Here is a 20,362-nt window from a genome sequence, read left to right as displayed (position 1 = left end):
GGAATTAGTTCACAGACTAGAAGACAAGAATGTAATTGGAACAAAATGATTATTCTGAAACAAGTTGGATGAGGACATAAAGGTTGTGAGAAATAAATAAAGATTGGTTTGCAAAGGTTATACGCAGGTTGAAGGCATTGACTTTGAGGAGACATATGCACCTGTTGCCCGGATGTTTTTGGCTTTTGCAACATTTAAAGATTTCAAGGTCTATTAGATGGATGTAAAGTCGACATTTTTTAATGGAGATCTAAAAGAAGTTTACATTGAGCAACCGAAAGGATTTAAATTGAGAGATGATCCTAACATTGTTTGTATATTGAAGAAAGCCTTGTATGGATTGAGACAATCTCCTAGAGCTTGCTATGGAAGGCTAGATAAGTATTTGATTGATCAAGGTTTTCAGAAGGGATCTGTTGATAGTAATCTTTACTTCAAAATTGACTTAGGTAAAATCTTGATTGTTGTAGTATATGTTGATGACATAATATTTGGAGGAAATGAAGGTATGTACAAGAAGTTTGTTAATGAGATGCAGAAGGAATTTGAGATGTCCATGATCGGTGAGTTAAATTTCTTTCTTGGTTTGCAAGTAAATCGGAATGACAAATAAATTTTTATTTCACAGTCTAAATACATTAAGGAATTGTTGAAGAAGTTTGGGTTGGAAAATTCCGAACTGGTGTGTACACCTATGACCATCGGATGCAAGTTAACCAAAGAGGATAAATCTCCTAAAGCTAATGCAAGTCAGTATAGATCAATGATTGGAGGACTGTAATATTTGACTACCAACATATCGGATATCATGTATGCAGTTTGTTTAGCAGCTAGATTTTAACAAGAAATGAAAAAATCACATGTTATAGCAGTAAAAAGAATTTTCAGATATTTAAAAAGGATATAAGAGTTTGGCTTGTGGTATCCCAGAAATTCAGATTTCACTTTGACAGCTTATATAGATGCAAACTAGGTCAGAATTGTTGATGACAGGAAAAGTACAAGTGGTGGAGCATTCTTCCTTGGCTCTCGGTTGGTTTCTTGGTCAAGTAAGAAGCAAGATTTTGTGTCTTTATCTACAACTGAAGAAGAATATTTTGCAGCATCTTCATACTGTATACATATATTGTGGATGAAGCAAACTTTGAAGAATATCGGTGCAATGTTCAATGAACCCATCTCAATAATGTGTGATAACACTAGTGCAATAAAAATTTCTAATCTGAACACGGTACAACATTCCTAAACAAAGCATATATCTATTTGATATCACTTCTTGAGGGAAAAGGTGTTGGACAATGAAGTAAAGCTTGAGTGTGTACCTACAAAAGAGAAGATTGTAGATATCTTCACTAAAGTGTTGTGTAAGGATACTTTTGAGTATCTCCGATAGAAGTTAGGGGTGTTACTCCTTCCTAATTTGAACTGATGTACATTTGGAAGTACATTGGTGCAGTGAACTATTTGCATATTCTTATCTAGACTAATGATTGGGCTCTTCCTCTTAGGGGGAGTAGAGTGAGTTTTAAAGAGGGAGTTATGTATGCCTTTGTCCTTGATGTCAAAGGGGGAGAGATGTAATGAGATGCAGAGATGTGATGTGCAAAGATACTGAGTAAGTTTGCAAAGTTATGTGTTTGTTGTTGATGGATGTTGCCATCAATGACAAAGGGGGAGATTGTTACAAATGTGATGTTGATGGTTGTCATTAATGGTTGCCATTGATGTCAACATATTGTTTTGAGAGTTGGTGATTTGGAAGATGTGTTTCAGAGTGTTTGGTGATCTGAAAGATGTGCTACAGTTGATATTTAGTGTTGATTGTTTGTAATGATGGTAATCCAGATTTATCCTCTTACTAGATATGGTATTAATTGATTGTATTCATGAGTATCTTGATTTCTTTCTTATTTTGCTAAGTTGGGTAGTGCTATTTTTGGTCTAGTTTGATCTGGAATTGGAGTTTGTGTAGTGGCATTTGTGTTGCATATGAGTCATGATTTGTGTCTGATAATTATGATGGATGTAATGTGTTGATTTGATCAATGAAGTGCATTGTGGTATGGTCTACTTCTCATTCCTTCCCACCACTGGAATGTTTAGTGGTGACCTATTTTTGAATCTCTGATTGTCCGACTTAGAAGAGTATGTTTATCAGAGATAGTGTATATAAGAAGATGATCTAATTATGTTATGGTATGGAAGATGTGCAAGATTGAAAAGGAAAATCCAATTGTTTTTTATATGTGAAGTGTGTTGAGAGGTATTGGAAGCAGTTCTGACATTGCAGTTTATATTTCAGTATTGGATTCCCTTTTCTTTCTTCTTCCTTCGACAGCGATCCTTTCTAGGCAGTGAGCCACCCTTTGTAAAAGTCACCTTATCCAGTGTTCATTATGTGATCTGTTTTGTGTATGTGCTTTCATGTTATATCCGTTTTATTTAATTTTGTCAGTTATTCCAGATATATGAATATTGAAGAAAAGATTTAAGTTGACAATTTATTCACACCCCCCCGCTCTCAGTTGCCTGGATATTTAACAATCCCATGTCAGCTTAGGTCAGGAATTTAATTTGATTTTTGAAAAGCAAGTATAAAAGGAGGTCTACCCCTCTCATTCAATCCCCGATTCTAATTCCTAAACAACACAAGAGAGAAAAATTGAGATCATACATTCAAGTGAGCAAACAATTAGTCTTCTATCAAGCATTGGAGTAGAAGTGAAGTCTAAGTGAGGACACAATTATAGGCAAGTATAATTTAGGACACTACAATTACACTGCTAAATAATACATGGAGGATGAATTATTTTGGAGGCTATGTTTTTCCCTCATGAGGATTTTCCCAAGGAATATCTTGTCATCTTTGATGGGTATGTTGTCTATTCTTTTGCATATGAATTTTGAATACTTATTTACATAGATTTCTCTTTTGGGTTATGTGGAAATTGTTATTATGAGCTTTCAAGTTTCTTTTCAAAGTCTCCACTATTGCCACTAATATGTCTAGTATGGAGGGGCTTGAGATTCTAGATGCTCCATCAAAATCAACACTAACCTCTTGGAAAAAGGTGGATGGTACTCTTGAAGCAACATGGGATAGTGTTAAGACAACTAAGGAGCTCAAGCCTAGTAAGGAGAAGAGAAATTAGATTGTGAGTTCAAAAACCAAGTCTCTAGGAGAAAAGGAAAAGCCTCTAGAGAAATTAGATGAGAGCATTGGTGTGTTAGAGAAAAATTGGACAATGATGCATAGAAAAAAGAACAAAAATGAGGTATAGTTTAACATACACCTTAGCTCTGATTCCAAAGGTGAAGCAAAATTTAAATGTTGTAGATGTCTATTATGTTTCCCATTCATGGGATACCTAGTATTTGTTGCAAAGTGTTCTTGCATTATTGCACCAATGTCTACAGGGAATGCATTTTTTTAATTTGGTTTAAAAATCTTATTTTTGGGTATGACTCCCTTAGAAGAAATCACACACACACTTATACTGAGAGGGGGGTTGAATTAGTATAAGATCAAATTTCTCAATTTTTAATTTTAGTAATCTCAAAGTAATGAACAAAGCATTCACACAATTAAGATCTAACTAAAGAAGACAACATGCACACACAATTTTATGTGGAAACCCTTGTGGGAGAAAGCCACATCAAAATAATTATTTATATATATATATTTGTACAAATTTGTAGGCTCCAATCCACAAGAGACATCAATCCCATCCACTGAGCTCCAACTCATCAAGAGGTTCCAATCTCTTGAATGAGAGGCTCCAACCTCATATCTCACCAAGTAGAAGCATCTAACCTTCAAAATCTAGGGTGATAATTTCCCTAGATCCTTTTAAGGACTTCAAAATATTCCTACTCCTCATGAAGATGTGCTCTAAATCTCCACTCGGATTTTAAATATAATCTTCAATGGAAATTCACAAATTTTTCTAGTGTCTGCTTTGATTTTTGCTTACAAATCATTTTCAAGTTATAGACTTGCTCATTATTTTTTAATCCTATCAAATTTTAGCATTTTATGGAGTTTAAAATAAAGATAAGAGGGCTGAAAACTTGAAAGGGAGCTACATCTACTAAATGGGTAATAATTTGTAAGAATGCCCTTTTGAGGACATCTTAAAATATCAATTAGTAATTGGCACTCTACGTAGTTTGTGTTGAAAAGTGGGAAGGGCATCATGAAGAAAATACTTTGGCGCTAGTAATGTTCAAATATAAATATGCTCTTCATTTGTTTGGGTAGAATGTTTATGTCAAATTTGATGTGTAATGTTGTTAAGGTGAAAATAAATTCCATTCTAGAGAATTGTTAAGATAGATAAAAATGTATATGCAATGTAGAATTTTGCATAACCTTGCAATATTTTGTCATGGTTTTCTCTTAATTCGTTGTCCATCCCCTTAAAATGTTTTTAGGTTCATTTCAACTTATTTATTAGCCTTTTCCTCCCCATGGTGCCAAAGCATTGTCTCCCATGATTCTTTTTGGTCAAATTGATGTTAAAGCTATCTTAACCTTGTGTTTCATCTTTTTCAAAGCCAAAAGATTCTAGACACTAGTGTGACACACTAACATCCCATGAGTGAATAGTTCACTAGCTCCTTTCTTTTCCCTCATTTTTTAATCTTTCATTATACTCGATTTTTCTCTCATGAATTCATTTTACACCTCTTGCTACAACTTGTTGACATTAGTTCCTCCATGTGAGCACATGAGCACTTCTACAAAAAAAATCTTAAAGGCATTGTGACATTTAACATTCTTATCCTCTTTGAGTTTTCAAGCTTCAAGAGGTGATATTTATTTCTTATTCTTATCTTTTCTACTTTTTTATTGTTATTGAAGTATTCTTTTGTAGTGTCCCTAAACACCTCAAGATATTCACATCTTTGCTATCTCTCCATCTTAGTTATATTGTTTATTATCATTACTATTCTTTTTATATATATATAATGTAGTAATTTTAATAATTTAAATATAAATTTACATTGACATTAAAAGTTTGAGATAAGATCATCTACATAAACCTTAACAACCTTGCTCACTGATACCATCATATTGTTTTTTACAAAATATCATCTGACACTCAACCCCTATAAATAAAACATTATATGTTCTAAAGAGCCATGATTGTATTCAATTTTCATACAAAATTTACAGTTATCCACAAAAATAGACCACGAACATACCTCATACAAAATTCATAGAAAAGTATCCTTCAAAAAACCTATTTCCTGCATGCCCTAAGCGGTCCATTAACTCGGTAATCTTCAACATTGAGCCTTGCCCAAGATCTGTCCTTTTGCTCCTTTGCCACCCCACCATCCTCATGCTCTCGTTCTGCGCATGATTTTCCCTTCATCTCTCTCTTCACATCGACATCCTCATGATCCAAGCCTCACTCCCAAGATAGTCCTTCAATGCTTCCCACCCAATGCACGCTTCTACCTTCCTCTCATCCACATTGCTCACCAAGCTCTGCCAAATGAACAGTTGGAGTTGTGAAGGTTGATCACCAATTTTTAGCCAATCTCCCTCCGCAACTAGAAGGCCTTCACCCAGTCGTACCCATTCCAGAATTGGCCTCTAACCATACGGCCAATCTTCTTCCACACACTCCTTGAGGACCCACTGGACGTTCTCCTTACTTTCCAGCTCCAACTCCCGTGCCACCAACATAGAGACTATATCAATATTTGTACAATACTTGTGCTCCATTCTCATGAATTCTTCTCCAAATAGAATGTCCAGTATCTGCACGAACAGAGGGTCATCAAATTAAAAAATATTGCGGAGTCGCTTGTCTAAAACCCGGCCCAAGAAGGCAAGTTGCTACTTGGGGTGACAGGTTGAAGTTTGCTTCCATGCTGCATCACTTCAGCACTAGTCTGCGACACGCCAACCTACGCCAACACCAACTCATTTTGCACCAGAAGAAGCTTTGATGCCGAATTTAAAATAAACCCCCATCATATCGCATTAAACACACACTCCTTTCCATAATTGTTCCTGCGTTTGGCAACGTATGACCCGTCGTTAATCAGTGAATGTAATCACCCATAAATCTTCCCAAAAAATTTCGCGTGATCTTACATTAATGAGACCACCCATTTCGACATCCTGTCCACTACCCAATTCTCGTTTCTCATCACATGGGAAATTTTTTTTTTTTTAAAGGAAATTAAAAGATTTCTTATAATTTTGATAATTTTATTTAAATTCCAAGCAAGACATTCACCCCTGATTATTACATTAATTATAACTTGAGAATCATCTTCTAAATGCAAATTCTCCACCAACATTCTCTTAGCCATCTTGATTACTAACAGTGTCACTTGGATTTCAGCTTCATTATTCGTACCCTGCTTTAGTCTTTTCGTTCCAAAGGCTAGAACATTCATGTCATGGTCTCTTGCCACAAACCCTGCTCCTCAAGGTTCCAAGTTCCCTTTCAATGCTCCACCAAAGTTGACAAACCCTGCTCCTCAAGGTTCCAAGTTCCCTTTCAATGCTCCACCAAAGTTGACTTTCACCCAGTCAGTATTCTGCTTCACCCATTTATCACCAGACTTCACCTTGTGATCTAGATCAACCTGGACAGGCCCATTAATAGGCCATTATCATCATTATTCTTAATTCCTAGACATACTTAAGACAAAAGAGCAATTATTTTTCAATTTCTATTTATCATTGGTTATCAATGGAAGTCAAAATATGAAATAGTAGCTTGACCTAAGGCAAGCTCCCAAATACCTTTCATATTCTTTCTATTTTTTTTCATATTCATTGATCATTTCTATTATTTATTTTAAATAATGTAAATCTTATAATTTCTCAAATTCTTTTATCTTTCTAATGTTCTTACATTCTCATTTCTTGTTGTGCAAACTTGGTATCAAAGTATTTTAATAATTTCTTTAACATCCTAGGTCACATGAATGACAATTTAGTGTGCAATCATCTACACAACCCAATAACATCCTAAACATATATCTTTATCTTGTGTGTCAAGTTCATTATATATATATATATATATATATATAATCTCAATTTGTCAATCCTATACTTTATAATAAATCAAAACTTGCATTCCCAATACATTCTAATGTGATATTAAGATTTTAAATAACTTAAATTTTATATTACAATATATATCACATTTTCAAGTACCTTGGATCTTGTAATAGCTAAATAAACAAACAATGAGATTACCAATTGTTGAGATGATCTTGTATTCTCGTTTCTAGTTGTGCAAACTTAGTATCAAAGTATTTTTATAATTTCTTTGACATCCTAAGTCAAGCGAATGTGCAATCGTCTACACAACCCAATAACATCCTAAACATTAATCTTTATCTTATGTGCCAAGTTCATTATTTTCTATTATATATATTTCTTTACTCAATTTGTCAATCCTATACATTACATTATAATAAATCAAAGCTTGCATTCCCAATACATTCTAATGTGATATTAAGATATTAAATAACTTCAATTTTACATTACAACATAAATCACATTCACAATGTACCTTGGATCTTGTAATAGCTAAATAAACAAACAATGAGATTACCAAGTGGCTAGATGTTGTTGAGTAAGAAAATATTTGATGTGAGAAAAGAATTCTGATAAAATAGTTTCAAATAATGTCTAGAACTTCTAGATTCATGAATATAGATTAAATTGTTTTAAATCATTTAGAATCCTTATAATCTTTAGTGTATAAATTAGTTGTGTATTCCCAAAATGAGTTAGAAAATATATGAATATAAAATTTAAATGGTTTTATTTTAAATTATTTAGAATCTTTATATCTTTTAGTGTATAAATTAGTTGTGTATTCCCAAAATGAGTTAGAAAATATATGAATACAAAATTTAAATGGTTTTATTTTAAATTATTTAGAATCTTTAAAATTTAAATGGTTTTATTTTAAATTATTTAGAATCTTTATATCTTTTAGTGTATAAATTAGTTGTGTATTCCCAAAATGAGTTAGAAAATATATGAATATAAAATTTAGATGGTTTTATTTCATTTTTAAACATGTGATGTCTTTGTATGCAATCTTGAAACAATTTTCTCCCTATCTTATGTTACAACCTTAGTAGACCACAACATCTTTGTTTAATCTAGAAGCCATACTAAAGCTTGATGAATATCGTATAACATATAACTATATTATGCATGTTATAGGTGGTAGTTTTCCTGGAAACAAAACGTCCATCAAGGCTTGTGTAAAAGTTACAAGTTAAATATAAAAACGAGAAGTTGTTAACTTAGGATCATGTAAATTTCCATCACATTTAATAAATGTATACAATTTTTAAAAGTATATGCACTATAAAATATTTAAATACTATCCAATATCTGAATGCATTTTCTATGGATTCCTCAAAGACATGAAGGGATTGAATAAGATGAGTCATCGATCACCACTTATTAAAAAAATAAAATGTGCAGGGCCTTGCATAGAATGAATCAGGCCATTTCCTAGCATTCGTTAAGATCCCTTGTTAAATTGAAAATTCAGTGTACTCGTCTTGCATTCTAGCCATCATTCGACTCTTGAAAATAATTTCCCTGTAACTTTCTTCTTAGGGTACATGGCAATTGTAGAAATTGATGTACCAATTTCATCTCCAATCAAGTGGCCAGCTCACCAGAGATTGGAACGACTTTTAAATCATCAAAATCACCTCAGAACTTTGCACAAGTAAACACACAATGTCTTATAAACCATGCAAATTTATAATGAACCCGATAACAGTATCTAGAATTGAGCATACCAATCATCCAATGGTCACATACATTTTCGACTCTATTCAGAGTTATCACAGACAAATAATAAATGACTCGTGTTACATGCAGTTATGCCTGTCACCATAATCACATGAATAAAAAAAAACTGAAAGTTTAAGAAACCATGTTCACTATAAAATCTAAAGATGCCCAACCTGTTTTCTGAAAGGTTTTACCATGAAATAAATAAGAAAACAATTACTGGTTCCAGTAGCTCATCAAAATTAGGCTAGTTGGCAATGGAAAAAACACAAACACCTCAAGCTTCTGAATCTAGACAGAAAGGGACTGGTTACTGAGAATTTTTTAAAATGGATTGTCTTAGCCCATCAATATCATTTTTTGGGCTTGGGTGACGGCACCATCTCCCCCACATCCACGTCTTGCAAGTTAAGCAACAACGAATCAGAACTCAAAAATACTCGGTTTGCAGAGTTTGAAATAGTGTGTGCTATCTCCCTGCTTGCTTCAATCTTTCTCAATGTAATAAATGCTGGGTTGTTTGAAATGGCCTCACCAATAAGCTGAGCACTCTTGGCTTCTCCCTGTAGGCAGAAATCACTTTAGCTCAGTCTGGCACTTTCAAAATAGACCTTAAGCAATAGTTTAGCGTTTTATCACACATACCTGAGCTCTAATGATTGCACTTTTCTTGTCTTGCTCTGCCTTCTCCACAACAAACTTAGCACGTTCAGCTTCTTGAGCTGCAACTTGCTTCGCTTCAATGGCAGCAGTAAATTCTTTTCCAAATGTAAGGCTTGTTATGGAAACATCATCCAAAGCAATGTTGAAATTTGCAGCTCGTTCAGTCAAAATACGCCTTATCTCCCTACTTACAGCCTGAATTTTAACAAAATATTTGAAGAGATGGTAAATAGCACATATAGTTAACAAGCTGTAACACCAATTCCTTCACTGAACTGTGTATCAAATAACTAACATGCAGTAAGATGCCAAACCTTGACACTATAACAATGAATGCATACACTACCTCTCGTTGAGTGATCAGCTGACTTGCGTTGTACTGAGCAACCACTGCTTTCAAGGTTTCATGAATGATAGAAGGCAATACTCTCTCATTATAGTTCTCTCCAAGTGCCCTATAAATGGTTGGAAGCTGATCAGGCAGTGGCCTTGTGAGAACACGAAGGCCAATTTTAACCTATCACACAACAAGAGAGGGATATTGATGAAAGCCACTAAAATTCACATCATGCAGTTGCATTATGTTCCAAACAAATAGGAAACTAATATGCTTATTGATTATTATCTATGGTAGAGGATAATATGCAATGTAAATGGCAAAAAAGAATATCCAAGACCAAATCTTTTATAAATATCTACAAAATTTTAAACAAATCATATCAAAAAGTAAAGCACCATTATGTTGGAGAAATGGTGCACAGAAGAAAACGTAGCATCGTAAGAAGTTCTGTTTTCATTTACTTTTTAGTGAAACGAAATAGCAATCCATAAAAACCAAAAGTTACAGAAAATAAATAATTTGCTATGCTTGAGAAACAACTTGCTCTTGCTACTCTTAAAGGCTTAAAGAAAAGGATACCTTCAAGCAAAAAAATACTATAATGCACTTGCTCTGAAAAATCTGTTTACAGAGAAACGTTTGATGCAGAGTACTTAATTGAAGAAACAATATTCAGTATTCATAAATACTTGAAAGGACAACTCTTTAAGAGAATAAAAGAAGGATAAGTTTTCTATATTATCTCCCTACCATATATAGGTAAGTAATAAACTATGTAGAAACAGACATTAGCTGGATCTTTGAGATTGCCAGTCAAAATGAAAAAGATAGAACGCAATTGTGTCCAGAAAAAGCCCTTGATGTTTGATACTAGTACAGCCCTAAGAAACGATGTATGATTTACTGCAAATACTGTAGCTGCAGTAGCCTACAGCCTTTTAAAAATTTACAAGCATCTATTGCTCATTGGAAGAAAACTTACCATCTGAAGATCACGACTACCCGAAGTACTTTCTACAAGATTAGGTCGAGCTCTAACATCATAGATTACAGGACGGTCAAACCAAGGGATCATGAGATGTGTTCCTTCTGGATAAACCTGCAAATCACAATAAAATATCAAATTTGTCAACTACCAAACCATTCAGCCCAAACCAACTTACATTAAACACCAAAAGGATTTTCAAACATATCCATCACTTTGAAGGATCAAGTCCTTTCAGATCTTCACATTCCAAACCCACCATACCACTACTAACAACCAAAATATTTTGTAATGTTTATGAGATTTTTTTTTAATTCTAGTTGCATATTAGATTGGGCTTCCATATGATTTACATGCAAAAAATCATTGAGAGTCAAGACACTAAAGCTTAATTTATAGTAGTAATCCACAAGATAACACAAACAGCTCAAAACATGTCCAGTTCAACTTTCAAATACATAGGTATGGTTGATCTTTCATTTGTTATAATCTATAATCGAAATGGAGTTTTTACTTGCCACGTAATTATGGTGAACAAATAATTTTGAACACACAAGAAGATGACCAGAAAATACAGAAAATCTAAAGTGCCCTTAGTCCAAGAGAGTTTAATAGCATCAGAAGTGGACAGTTACAGGTGGTCTCTTTTAATCAATACCGGATATCAAAACTTTCAATTTATTTCTTGGCACTCATAACTAAATCTATCCATGCAGTCAATATCTCCATTGTGTACATCTGTTCTATAGTCTACCTATCAATGACTGATCTTCAACCAGGCCTTAGTCCAAGTGAATTTAATAGTATTGATTGGTTGAAAATCAATAAGGGAGGGCAAGACTGTAGAACGGATGTCCCATATGGAAACATTGACTACATAGAGGGATTTAGTTATAAGTGCCAAGAAAAAAATTGCAAGTTTGGACATCTAGTATTGATGAAAAGAGACCACCTGTTCACTCCAAATAAATTCAGCTCTGCTATAGGAGCAGAAGGGGGAAGAGATGAGCTCCAATTTTCCATCCTTTTCATTGTGTCCCTTCATGTCTTTGATTTTGCCAATTGTTCATCAAGATAACTAAGCAAGTTATATTTACTTGGACCTTAAGCAATTTAAGATCCAGCAGAATACACCTGATCCTCTCCTATTCATTACTCTTTTATCCTGTTGATCTCTTAAGAACACCTTCAGATCACCTTGCTGTACCTCAATGAAATTATGGAGATGGAAAGAAAACACAACTAGCAATTGAAATCCCTTCACCCCCCAAGCATCCAAGAGAAGGAAAGCAACAGTCAGTCAACCACCATAATCTTCCTCCCCCACTCAATATATTTATAAAGCGATCTCAACCATGCAGTCTGCAGATCTGATAGTAACTAACTACCCTGTACAATGGAAAAAAAAATAACTTCCCCATCCATGTCTTTCCCTTCTTATCTCACAATAGATCCTAACCTGTCTTTTAATAAATGCAAAAAGTGACTCAAAATACACACATTAAATGAAATCGACATCTTCATGGCACTAATCTTCTATCATACCACTAATGTCAGTACAGATCTTTTTCATCTCACTGCCCATTCATGCTGTAGATCAGATGTTTAACAGCTAAACTGGTCCAGTATTCAGTAGTCACAAAGTGTGGGCAATTCAGATCAAAAGAATAATCACTGGCTAGGAGGGTAGATAGATCAAAAAAATCATTCTCCCTTAGTGGTTCTCTATTCTTTCTCTTTGCTACCATGTGTTCCGCAAAACCTAAAATGAAGACACAAATAGATCAAGGTTAAGTCACAACTCAGAGGATAAATTGATTTTATCGTTGAAATACTGCGCTAGATGTGTGTGGTGGCTTGCAGCAACAACACGAAAATAGGATCAAACTTCAGTGAATGTTCTTTACCCTTCCTTTTGCTAGGTTAAGCCCAGGATTTTTGACTGCCTCGTACCATACCCAAAGATCCAAGAACTCCTGACTGAGTGCCAGGAAGAAAGCAAAACATCTTCCTCTACAGAATTCTCAGATCATGCAACTATTGAAGATTACAAACATTAAAGAGAAGCCAGTAAAGTACATAGACAAGAAAGAAACACATGTAAACAGGACAGGGTAAACTCCTTTGTAGCCAGACATCCCCTCATATGCGCCCCACCACCCTGAAGCTTAGAAAGGCAGATCCTTGTGATCCGTAAAAAGTGTGGTCATGCCACACACTGCTATTAGGAAACGTGCTTTGCATAATTCTTGCAAACCATCAACATGCATTAACACCCTTAAGAATAGATATTGTTACCAACTCAAGAAATGGCACTTTTAGGGTTAGGGATTTGTCTTGGTGTTTCATAGTCAAAAGTCCAATGTGAAATTTAAAAAAAAAGTTAATTTAAAAAAAAAATGCATCAAAAACTAAACAGGTTCATCACAATTTTAACTAGTTCATTATGGATTCACCTAGTACAAACCCATAGTGTTTTGAACAATCCCTACACGAATTTTTGTGCACATCAAACCACACCACAAATCTGATCTAGACAACACACAAATCAAGGAGCTTATGCTAATGAACGAACATATCTCAAGTGTTGCCTTCTTCTCAAGTAGAAGCATAACATAGCTTTTAATTTATGACACTGGATTTTGCCTCCACAACACCAAAGCCAAACCAAATTCGACCCATGAACCAATCCTATGCAGGTTCACATTTCAAAATGCAAACTAGTATGTCCCTTTCTCAATGTCCTACTCAAACACTATCCATACACGGTGAAACTAGGCTCAAAAATGGCTTTTTAATACAATTATCAAACAGAATCAACTAAGAAGTAAATCTTAAAGCCTAAGCATAAAAAAAACTACCCTAAACCCTAAACTGCAAAAGCAAAAACAAAACTTACCTCTCATTCTACACGTGTTTCCTAATGCTCAACTGAAACCTCATCAAACTAGTGCTCATACTTAATTCTTTTCTCATTCCTAGACTACTACAAATGCTCAATTGCTTTGAAATAGATTCAAGAGTTTGCAACAAGGATTCTTTTTTGATTGAAGATAATATTAAATTTAAAATTTTCATTTAAAAATCTCCACGTTATTTGTTTTTTCTCTATTATTGGTGTTTTATCATTTTTTAAATTTTAATGAGTAATGGTAGCCCTTGGTTTTTTTCTCTAATACTAAATTTAATTTAAAACTGCTACAGGTACTTGCTATAACGGCAAGAAGCTCTAGTTCAAAGAACCAAGGGTCAACTCAAACTTTTGAAACCAACCCTTTGTCATTGTTTTGGAGACAAGTGGTGACTGGTGACAATAGAGCAAACCCCAATGTAAGTGGTATTTCACACTTCAATGAAAGCAAATTTTAAAGGTGGGGGACAGGTATATTTGGCACTGCAATGAGAGCCATATTTAATACAAGATCTCATAAAATCTGATAAAAATGCAGGAGTGTCAATTCGTGGCCAAGGAATACAAACTTTGCATTGAGCCAACCAAACAAGAGTTTCCAACAACACGTATTCTTGGATATGTAGAAAAGAAAAAGGAAGCCAACAAGGAATTGAAATAAAAAGGAAGCCACACATACTATTTTAACAAGGCCCTCTACAAAAACAAAATGCTCCTCTTTTAGAAATGTCGTAAGAAAAGGCCAATAAGCTCTTTGGGCAATGATTTACAATAATGGGCTGCCACTCAACCATGTAAGATAACCATACTAGTAAGAAATGGTGAAAGAAATCAATGAAGCCCCCAATGGATACATAAGCCTTGATTATGAAAATTTATACACCACATAATTGGCCAAGAAGAAAAGACATGTGAAGAATTCAGTGTAGCCTATTAAAGATTCTTGATTCAAAATTGTGGCATCCATCATTCATGATGGTTGGAAACCATCAAAAAAATTGGGCATGGACGCACAGTTCATCACCAATATCTTTATAAACTCCATTGATATAGTGTGCCTCAAAGAGTTGTCCAAAAATTTCTATACAACACGGGGTTTTCAGCATCTTGAAGTTTCTCCTTATCATTATAACACCTTGTAACAGTACTTTTAAGCAGACAAATCAAGATAATGGTGTATGCTAACAATGTAGATATGTTCAATGCAACTTTAGGCTGCATTCTAAGGAAAAAGGCAGCACACTGCATATCTAGCACATAAAAAAATGACAGCACCAAAAGAGGAAACATGCACTTATTGCAGCTACAAAATGCTTTAAAAAGTAAAATACCATCTCTACAGAGGAATTAGAAATTATCACTACATAAATCTCTCATGAATCTCCAGCCTGCTATAAGCCATTATTATTACTGTAAATGATGAGATATTAATTCCAGTAGTAAGAAGGGGCTTCAAACCATCTGGAAACCCAGCTACCACATATATCCGAGGCACTAAATGAGAACTCAGAAAGTGGAAACAGAATATTGATAGAAATCATTTCAAACATGTAACAACTAAGGCAATGCTTATTGATGGAATTATGACGATAAGCATAAGGTAAGCTTGTCACCATTTACAACCCAGCAAACAAATCAAAAAAATCGCCTACATAACATTACCAAACTTTTTCATTACAAATATTCAACCAAGTAAGCTTGACAAGAGCCCCAGAACACCCTTGATGTTGCAGCATGAAAATTACAATTGGCAATGCAAACTAAGATAGCAATAACAATAAAAAGAATATTTAGAAGCAGGCACGGTATTGTATGTTGAATCGGATGAAATCAATTAAACATAAATGTCTAGATAAATATGGAAAGAGGTACCTTGTCTTTGACACCAACTATTCGATTAAACACAATTGCTCGATGACCACCATCCACATTGTAAAGACTATTGAGAGCAGCATAAATACCAAGACCACCTATCACTACAGCTTTTGCCAACGACCCAGCAGGACCCCCTCCTGACATCTTTGGAACCCTTACATTATTGAAATTCATTGTGTGTTCTCCTGCTTAACACATAACTTCACTTATTAAAGAAAGAAGATGCACATCTCTCAAAATGTCAACAGATTTTATTGCTAAATGAATAGTACTGTCATCCCAGAAGCTCACACTGAACGAAATCTTTTTTTATAATAAATCAATAATTCTCACAATCACAAGAAAATTCATCAACGTGAGAAGTTCAAAAACTTCCAACCATGGCCGCTTTCTGAAAACTCTTTCAAACAAATTGAGAACTGTTTAGTGAAATAATAAAATGGTAACATTCATTTTATATAAAATTAACATAAATATTCTCAGGGAATAGATAATAACAAAGACAAAGAAACTAAATCTCGAAATCACGGCCTCGGATACCAAGAAAATCGATGCACACAAAATTGGCATGACCACAGTACCCATTTTGGTCATTAATGCAAAAAATGAAGATGCAGACAAACAAACTAACATTGCAATGAAATATGCAATATTTTCTAGGAGGGTGCTGGAATTACATATGCGGCAAAATATTAATTTAGGTATAATAGCGTATTTACATAAGTCTCAAACCCTAAAACATACTTATTCATGAGCCAAGTTCAAAGCTAGAATGCAAATAAATACCCCAGCAAGAGGGCATACACCTGTGAACAGAGGTCAATACCAGCAACCCAGAGATTATACCTAATTAAGAGAAACAGCCCCACCCCTTCCAAGAGTAAAATAGCAGCAGGCTCAAGGCATGCAAACAAGTTAAAGCAACAGAGTTTAAACTCTGCCAAGTAGGCGATGGAAATGCACTCTACGATTTTTAGAAAGTTGGGCAAAACATTCACATGCTATCCGAAAATTAGGTTGATGATACATGCTCATTAATTTAGGGTTCTGTCTACGCTTATGTTGACGATCTCAAAGGATTCAACTATTACAAAACCAAAAAAGAACAAAACTTTAAAACGCAGGATTAAACCTAAAAAGACAACTGATGCGAACAAACTGGAGAGATATTATTAAAATTTGTAGACATATTTACCTGCAATCCACAGCAAGATGAGAAAACAGATTAGTCTCTCCGATAATGAGACACGCTGCAGAGTCAAAAGTTATTATTTAAGAGTCGATCACAGAAAGAGACTAAACCCAAGCTAAAACCCCATTCTCTTGCAAGAGACTAAACCCAAGCTAAAACCCTATTCTCTTGAAAGGCTTTTAATTAAAAAGAGAGGAAAACACAATAGACTTCGTCGATTATTTATTTTTATTTTTTCTTGTGTTAAATCTTAGTTGCGTACCTACTTTTGATTGCGCCCCAAGTCTCTTATGAAACTCAATATAACATTTGTCATTGCAAACGTCACCAAAAACTAGCATATATTTGCCATTGAAGAATTTAGAGAAGGTATAAAAGTCTCTGGGGAAAGTTAAAATGATTCAAATGGTGTTTGATTCAGATCTATTTTATAAAAGTGTTCATTATGCTGAGAGGCGTTCCTATACAGTCGCATCAGGGGAGTGAAGGATAGAATAAAAGTGCAGGTTGCATCTACGTACCTACTTTTGATTGCGTCCCAAGTCTCTTATTAAACTCAATATAACATTTGTCATTGCAAACGTCACCAAAAACTAGCATATATCTGCCATTGAAGAATTTAGAGAAGGTATAAAAGTCCTTGGGGAAAGTTAAAATGATTCAAATGATTCAAATGGTGTTTGATTCAGATCTATTTTATAAAAGTGTTCATTATGCTGAGAGGCGTTCCTATACAATCTCATCAGGGGAGTGAAGGATAGAAAAGACACAAGTAATATTCTGGCAATTACGTTTTCAAGAAGTTGGATGGTCATTTGATAATATTTTATTTTATTAAAAAAAAAAACACATCTACATTACCACGATTACTTATTTTCGTGAGTTGTCAATAGTGATTACTAAAATTGTGTGTATTTGTAAATGCAATATGAAACGGTTATGAAGTGGTCGATTGGAGTTCTCCATGCATGCTACAATGCTCAATACACAATATTAAATACTCCACAACTTGATCAATAGATTGCAATATTTGCAGGGGAATTCTTTGGCAAGTTCTCTGATTTGCTCACTGGTAAGTTTCGATTTTACTCCAGAACTTGATCAATAGATTGCAATATTTGTAGGGGAATTCTTTGGCAAGTTCTCTGATTTGCTCCCTGGTAAGTTTCGATTTTCAATGCAAGAGATTGATTAGCATTCAACTTGAATAACCATAAATTATTATTATTTTATCGAGGTGCTCTGATTCACATTTACTTTGCATAAGTAATGTGTTTCTCGTGCTCTCAATGAGGGAGGAGGCATTGCGCTTTTTCTCTGTATCGTTTTAGTTTTCTATATGCCCCGACTTCTGGTATATACCTCTCTTTTTGTGCTTGATCTATTTATTCTTTGTTTGTGAGTACTGTTGTTTATATTGTGTGTTTTTCTGTTTTCTTGGTTACTCTTATTGACAGTTTGCAGAAAAACGAATAGGTCTTGGAAAAAAATTCAGCAAGGGCATGCATAGAAGAAACTTGGTATTACGTTTCACGGGTATAAACCTGAAATCATATGGTATTACATTTATTTGTTGGCTCAGAGCCCCAATCATCTCATGCATCACTTGGATTTTATGTTTTTTGCAAGATTGGATTACTTGTGCGATCTCCACATTCTCCAATGCCAAGCTAATCTTCTCCAAGGATTTGTTCTGTGTTTTCACAATTTTTAATCACATCAAGAAGGCTTGGTAATAAGATCAAACCCCATGAATTTATGGAGATGCTAAAGGAATTTTTTGTGCTCAATCGCATCTTCAATATTGGAGACTATATTTCTGCCATAAGATGATTTAGGGTTTCTGATTTTCTATGTATTTTAATCACTTCTTGTAGTTTCTGATTTTTTGAAGAATTGACAATTATATGAGTTTTAATTTTGATTTAGATGCTCTACCTGTCTGCATTAATAAACTAGGGGCATCTATTCCTTTTAAATATATTGTGTTATCATGGAACTCCATCAAGTTTTCTCTATATTCATTACAATCTGATTCACAAATAAAGAAAAAGTATTGCATTTAGAAAGGACTATATTATATGATTCTTAAATTTATGTTGCCAATTGATTTACAAATGGTTTGAAATGAAAAATGCAAGGAACAGGCAAGAAAAAACAAGTTGCAATTGCAATAATGTAGAGCACAAGTTAAGGGAGGATTGCATGGTTGTTGCCCATGATTTAATTGATTAGAATAATAATATATTTTATAATTATATCATTTATTAAAATTTAAAAAATTAATATATTTTTTATGTACAAAAGTAAAAAAGGTTCCATTTATATCTAAATTTAGTTTTAAATTTGATGATTTATTTAATGTTTAGAAAAAAAGAATTTATTTAAATTTTATAATTTAAAATGAATTGCATGCAAAAAAAAGTAAAATAAAATAGAAATGTTACTTAGGAAAAATATAGAAAGATTCTATTTACAATAGAAATGTTACTTAGGAAAAATATAGAAAGATTCTATTTACATGGGAAAAACAAAAATAGAATAGATATGTTGCTTTTATATCTAAAAAAAATTAGAAAGGTTTTATTCATATCTAGATTTTAGTTTCAAATTTGTTCTTGAATTAATTGTTTATTTATTTATAAATTATAAAAAAATAGTTTAATTTTATAATTTAAATTGTTTTGCATGAAAAAAATAAATTTTTAATTTTATAGTTTAAAATGATTTTCATGCCAAAAAAAGGTAAAATAGAATAGAAATGTTAGTTAGGAAAAATATAGAAAGGTTCTTATTTACATGCAAAAAGGAAAAATAGAATAGAAATGTTGATTATATATCTAATTCAAATTTAGAAAAGTTTCATTCATATCTAGAATTTAGTTTCAAAATTTATTCCTAAATTAATTGTTTAATAATTTATAAATTAGAAACATAGTTTAATTTTATAATTTAAATTGGTTTGCATAAAAATAAAAAGTATCATGGATTTTTGTCTTTAATCATATATTTTATGTATATTTCATAAAAAAAACCTTATAAATGAAAAAATGTAAGGAAAAGAAAATAAAAATATCAATGACTCTTTAAGGTAAGACATGTATAAAAGGTCAATTAAGCTTTTAGAAATTATTATTGTAATTTAGGGTTAAGACTAGGGTTTAATCAAGGACTTGGATATAATTTTTTATTATAATTACTATTAGAGTTATGATTTGAGATCCATAAAATGGCACAAATATAATTTATATCTAAATAATTATTTTAGAAAAACAATCATTGAAAATAAAAATATATTATTTATTAATAACTCATCATCTTAAAGTTTAATAAACTATACTTAAAGTATTGTGTAATTTTGTCTTTAATGGTAAATTTATGTATAAACTATATTGTGTAATTTTTCTTTTAATCATATATTTATGTATACTTTATAAAAAAAATAACCTTATAAATAACTAAAAAAATTTAACTAAAAGGAGATAAATATATCAACAACCCTTTAGGTTAAAAGAGGTGTAAAAGGTGAAATGAGCCTTTACAAATTACTAATTGAACCCTAATTGAACCCTAATTAACTCTAATATAACCTT

At 33.2% G+C, this 20,362-nt stretch overlaps 1 protein-coding gene across 1 annotated transcript; it reads right to left on the bottom strand.

The window, feature by feature from the left end:
• Nucleotides 1–8,749: 8,749 nt before the first annotated feature.
• On the bottom strand, nucleotides 8,750–16,970 carry LOC131064645 (prohibitin-1, mitochondrial). Its single transcript, XM_057998864.1, has 6 exons — nucleotides 16,773–16,970; nucleotides 15,575–15,762; nucleotides 10,789–10,905; nucleotides 9,813–9,983; nucleotides 9,449–9,661; nucleotides 8,750–9,366 (listed from the first exon to the last, which is right to left on the bottom strand). The coding sequence occupies exons 2-6, from the start codon at nucleotides 15,749–15,751 to the stop codon at nucleotides 9,157–9,159; spliced, it is 888 nt and encodes a 295-aa protein (XP_057854847.1). The 5' UTR covers nucleotides 15,752–15,762; nucleotides 16,773–16,970; the 3' UTR covers nucleotides 8,750–9,156.
• Nucleotides 16,971–20,362: the final 3,392 nt, after the last annotated feature.

The sequence above is a fragment of the Cryptomeria japonica genome, chromosome 9 (genome assembly GCF_030272615.1).
Source record: "Cryptomeria japonica chromosome 9, Sugi_1.0, whole genome shotgun sequence".
In the NCBI taxonomy this organism is placed as follows: domain Eukaryota; kingdom Viridiplantae; phylum Streptophyta; class Pinopsida; order Cupressales; family Cupressaceae; genus Cryptomeria; species Cryptomeria japonica.
The sequence above is the reverse complement of the archived record's forward strand: the minus strand, read 5'-3'. Positions and strand labels throughout refer to the sequence as shown.